The 4,736-nt window shown below is 61.0% G+C and overlaps 1 protein-coding gene across 1 annotated transcript; it reads right to left on the bottom strand.

Moving 5' to 3' along the window:
• Positions 1–485: 485 nt before the first annotated feature.
• On the bottom strand, positions 486–2,489 carry NBL1 (NBL1, DAN family BMP antagonist). The gene is made up of 3 exons (XM_040987707.1): positions 2,302–2,489; positions 2,044–2,155; positions 486–956 (listed from the first exon to the last, which is right to left on the bottom strand). Exons 1-3 carry the CDS (start codon positions 2,466–2,468, stop codon positions 711–713), a joined length of 525 nt encoding a protein of 174 aa, XP_040843641.1. The 5' UTR covers positions 2,469–2,489; the 3' UTR covers positions 486–710.
• Between the last annotated feature and the right edge of the window lie 2,247 nt (positions 2,490–4,736).

Raw genomic sequence — 4,736 nt, 5'->3', positions numbered from 1 at the left:
CTAGGGCTTTGGGGAGCTGCTGGAGGCACCCCATCTCCAAGGTGAGGAGAGGGGTGGGGCGCCCTGCTCAGTGACGGCCTGGGAGGTGGGCAGGTGAAAGGGGATCACGCCCTCACCCTCAGCCCAGGGAGGCTCATGTCCGCCCGTCTCTCCCTCCGCTGAGAACCAGGCCGGCTGAGCAAGCCAGGGAAAGGCCAGAGAACCAGGCGTCCACTGGTGCTGCCAATCAGCGGGGTGCCGGGGGCGGGGCCTGACTCCTAAACCACACCAGGGAGGGAGGCACCAGTGTGCGTGGGGGAGCAGCTACCCCGTGGGGCTGGGGGCCACAGAGCTCCGCTGATCACCCCAAGAACCCTGCCCCACTGGGAACCTGCTGTCAACATGGGGGGCCCCTCTTCCCCCACCCAGGCATACACCCCCAATAGGAAGAAAGGGTAAAGGGTACCCCCTCCCTTCAAAGACCCCATAGGACACAGCTTCCTCCCCCGACCCGTGAATATATTAAATTGTGCAGCCTGACTCTGCCCCTCCCCTGCAGATCTCCATGGCAACCGGGCAGCCAGCCAAGTCCATGTCCGAATCCAAGTCCATCCAGTGCCAAAGCGGGGCTTCAGCCTCTTCCCTCACTCCTCCCCGGGCAGGGGGCGGGGGGGTGTGAGACCCAGCATTCCACAGGGGGACGTGGCGGGGGGGAGGAAGAGTGGGGTCCCTCAGTCCTCCGCCCCCTCCTCCTCGGTGTGGGGGGCGCCGGGGGGGTCCTCGGGTTCGGGGGTCTGCCCGCTGGGTTGGGGGTGGCCGCCAGGCTGGGTGCCGGCCCCGTCCTCGCCCTGCATGTAGACACTCAGCCCTTCATGACTGGGCTCCTTGCCGCAGGCCTGGCAGCTGCAATGCAGGATCTTCTCCACCAGTTTGTCCACCCGGGGCACCTCCTTGTGGCCGGGACACTCCAAGGTCACCTGTAGGGGAGCAGGGATGTTGGCAAAGGCTATCGCCCCCCCAACGCATGGTGAGTCCCCGGTTCCAGGAATCCCAGAGCCCACCCTTGCCAGCCCAGGAAGCTCTGTGGGTCCATGGAGGCGAGGAAAGGTCCTGACACCTGGTCCCACCCCCTCCCTGTCCCACAGCAGCCACGGGACCGCTCCCCGGGGGTGGAGAGGGGATCTGACGTGGCTCAGCCCTGTGCTTGCAGGGAAATCCCAGCTCCCAGCTGACCTGGCCACCACGGCCACCCTGCAGCCTGATCTCCCCAGAGCCTGTGCCCAGGCCATTCCCTCTGCTGGAAGGCCCTGGCCAGCCCACTGCCCCCCGACTCTGCCCCACTGATTCGCTCATCCTTGGCTCTACCCAGACCCCACCTGCTGCAGAACGCAGCCCACTGAAGGTCACAACGAGCATCCTTCCCCCCCACCCCACCCCCGCAGGGTCCTGCCTCCTGTCTGCCTTTCCCTTCCCAGCTTCCTCCTATGGAACACCTGCTCCACGTGCCAGCTCTGCGGACACAAGGAATGGGGCAATCCCTGGGGGACCCCAGAGTCTGCCGGGGCAGCTGGGTCAGCCAGAACCAGTCAGACGCAGGTGCAGGGCTGAGGGGTGTCAGAGGCTCCTAGGAGGCACGTGGTGCCCAGGGATCGGACCAGGTTGGGGAGTGGGTAGGGACAGGGCTCTGGAGTGGGATGCCTAAGTCCAGGGCAAATGCATGAACAGGAACTGCTCATGGGAGCACAAGGACAGAGATTTTCCAAGCAGGGCAAGGCCCCAAGGTGTGGCGAGCAGCTATCCGAAGGAAGGGAGCTGGTGCTGGGTGTGCCGCTCGGGGGGAGGTGGAGAGCCACAGCAGGGAGGACCGACTGCACTGGACAGGGGCTGGCAGCGGGACGCCACCCAGGGGACCCTCATGAGCGTGACATGGGGATACAGCTTGGGCAGGTCCTGCTTCCTGAACAAGCTGGGGTGCACCCTGGGCTAGGACCACAGCTCAGTACAAGCCTCAGTGCCCTATGCCGGCGGCCATCTGCAGCCCTGCAGGGTGAGGCTGGTACTCACAATCTCCCACATGGACTGCGCTGGCATGCAGGAGTCGCAGTGCACCAGGGACTCGGTGGACTGCGGGAAGGTGTTGGGGACGCTGTAGCTGAAACACTGGCCCAGGCACGCCCTGTGGAAGGAGACGCCATACCAGGCTGGTGTCACGGGATGGGAGGTGGACCGGTGCCCCAGTCCACCGCCTACTTCTCCTCCCCCCTCCACTCTCCTCCCTCCTCCTCCTCGTCCCCCGACCCCAGCAGGGCCCCTGGCTCCCACCTGTTCTGAATGGACTTGGCCTCACAGCCGCTGTGGCCCACAATCTGTGTGATGTTCTTGGCTTCACACCAGGCGCTCTTGTCCGGGAACAAGGCCAGCTTGTTGATGGGCGGGGGGGCAGCCAGCAGCATGGCAGGGAGGACGGCCCCCACCAGCACACGCAGCATGATGCCCGTGGCCTCCGGTGCCCTGCAGCTGAGCAGAGGGAGCATGTGAGGGGGTGGGGAGGGGCTCTGCCATCCAACTGCCAGGTGTGGATCCCAGCTCTCCCACTGAGGACCCCACGAAACCTGGGCCATGTGGGGCCAGCACGGTGGTGCGTGAGGTTAATCGTCCATCCTGTGGCACTGGGATCCCCCATGGGCGCTGGTTCATGTCCTGGCTGATCCACTTCCCATCCAGCTCCTTGCTTACCCCCTGAGAAAGTAATGGAGGATGGCCCAAAGCCTTGGGATCCTGCATTCACATGGGAGGCCTAGAAGCAACTCCTGGCTCCTGGCTTCAGATTGGCTCAGCTCTGGCTATTGCAGCCATTTAGGCAGTGAACCAGTGGATGAAAGACTTCTCTCTCTCTCTCTCCTTCTCTCTATATAAAATCTGCCTTTCAAATAAAAAACAAGTAGATCTCCCCCCCCCAACAAAAAGGCAGAAGAACCAGGGACACACCCCCGCAGCTCTCAGAAGCTCACAGAAGGGCGGTGAACAGCAAACAGCGCCCACACCAGGTGGCTACTGGGAAGGTTAAACGAGGCATTAAGAAAGCCCAGCTTTAACACACATCCCATATGTGAGCTGTTCTCCGCCGCCCTATGCCCTACGTGGCTTTTGTAAAAAGATTTATTTGCTGCTGCAGGTGGGAGCAGGTGCCCAGAGCTCCATCCAGGCCTCCTGCACCCGCGGCAGGGGCCCAGGCAATTCTGTCACCCACTGTTGCCTTCCCAGGTGCCCGAGCCTGCGGCTGCGCTGGAGGCAGAACACCCAGGACTCACGCCCATCCCGACATGGGACGAGATGCTGGCATCACAGGCAGCTTAGCCCACTGTGCCACAACACCGTCTCCACCAGCCTAGGCAATGTTTTAATAGGACCGGGAGGGTTGAGGTATGGAGGAAGATGGGTGGGAAAAATGTTTCAACTTTCTTTTTCTCCTGTGTGCCCCGGAGAGGAAGGGGAGAGGGTGCTCCTTGCTGTCAAACTACCATGGCACCCAGGGATAAGGGGCCCGGCGCAGTGGCGCAAGTGGTTAAGTCCTCGCTTTGCACACCCGGGATCCCATATGGGAGCCGGTTCTGTCCCGGCGGCCCCGCTTCCCTTCCAGCTCCCTGCCTGTGGCCCGGGAAAGCAGTCGGGGACAGCCCAGAGCTTTGGGACCCTGCACCCGCATGGGAGACCCAGAAGAGGCTCCTGGCTTCGGATTGGCATAGCGTCGGCCGTTGCGCTCACTTGGGGAGTGAATTATCGGACGGAAGATCTTCCTCTCTGTCTCTCCTCTCTGTATATCTGTCCTTCCAATAAAAAAATAATAAAAATAAATCTTTAAAAAAAGAAAGGCAGGGCCCGGCGTGGTGGCGCAAGTGGTTAAAGGTCCTCGCCTTGCACGCCCAGGATCCCATATGGGCGCCGGTTCTAATCCCGGCAGCCCCGCTTCCCTTCCAGCTCCCTGCCTGTGGCCCGGGAAAGCAGTTGAGGACGGCCCAAAGCTTTGGGACCCTGCACCCGCGTGGGAGACCCGGAAGAGGCTCCTGGCTTCGGATCGGCATAGTATCGGCCCGTTGCGCTCACTTGGGGAGTGAATCATCGGACGGAAGATCTTCCTCTCTGTCTCTCCTCTCTGTATATCCGCCTTTCCAATGAAAAAATAATAAAAATAAATCTTTAAAAAAAAAAAAAAGCAAGGCAGAATGAAAGAGAGAAGAGTCGCCTTTCATCAGCAAATTCACTCCCACAAGAGCTGGGGCCAGGCGGAAGGCAGGGAGCAGGAACAGGCCTCCCACATGGAGTCCAGGACCAGGCCAGCACACGCTGCCCCCGATGCAATGACAGGAAGCTGGGGTTCAAGCTGGCACAGGCTATGGGCATCCCAAGCAAGGGCTTACCCTGTGGCGCCACAATACCAGCCCCTAAGCAAGTTATTTTTGGGCCCACTGCGATGGCTCAATGGCTAAATCCTTGCTTTTCCCATGCTGGGATTCCATATGGATGCCAGTTTGTGCCCTGGCTGCTCCACTTCCCATCCAGCTCCCTGCTTGTGGCCTGGGGGAAATGCAGTCGAGGACAGACCAAAGCCTTGGAACCCTGCACTCGCGTGGCAGACGCAGAAGAAGCTCCTGGCTTTGGATCAGCTTAACTCCAGCCATTGTAGCCATTTGGGGAGTGAATCAGCAGAAGGAAGATCTTTGTCTCTCCTGCTCTTTGTAAATCTTATCTGCCTTTCC

The sequence above is a fragment of the Ochotona curzoniae genome, unplaced genomic scaffold (genome assembly GCF_017591425.1).
Source record: "Ochotona curzoniae isolate NIBS_2020 unplaced genomic scaffold, NIBS_Ocur_1.0 contig_4792, whole genome shotgun sequence".
Lineage (NCBI taxonomy): Eukaryota > Metazoa > Chordata > Mammalia > Lagomorpha > Ochotonidae > Ochotona > Ochotona curzoniae.
Note: the sequence above shows the minus strand (reverse complement) of the source record. Positions and strands in the feature narration are given on the sequence as shown.

Coding starts and splice junctions, on each gene's coding strand:
- NBL1 (XM_040987707.1), bottom strand. CDS start 2,468: ATGCTGCGTGTGCTGGTGGGGGCCGTCCTCCCTGCCATGCTGCTGGCT. Junction 2,156..2,301: donor GCCAAGTCCATTCAGAACAG/GTGGGAGCCAGG, acceptor CTCCTTCCACAG/GGCGTGCCTGGGCCAGTGTT. Junction 957..2,043: donor CGCAGTCCATGTGGGAGATT/GTGAGTACCAGC, acceptor GCTCCCCTACAG/GTGACCTTGGAGTGTCCCGG.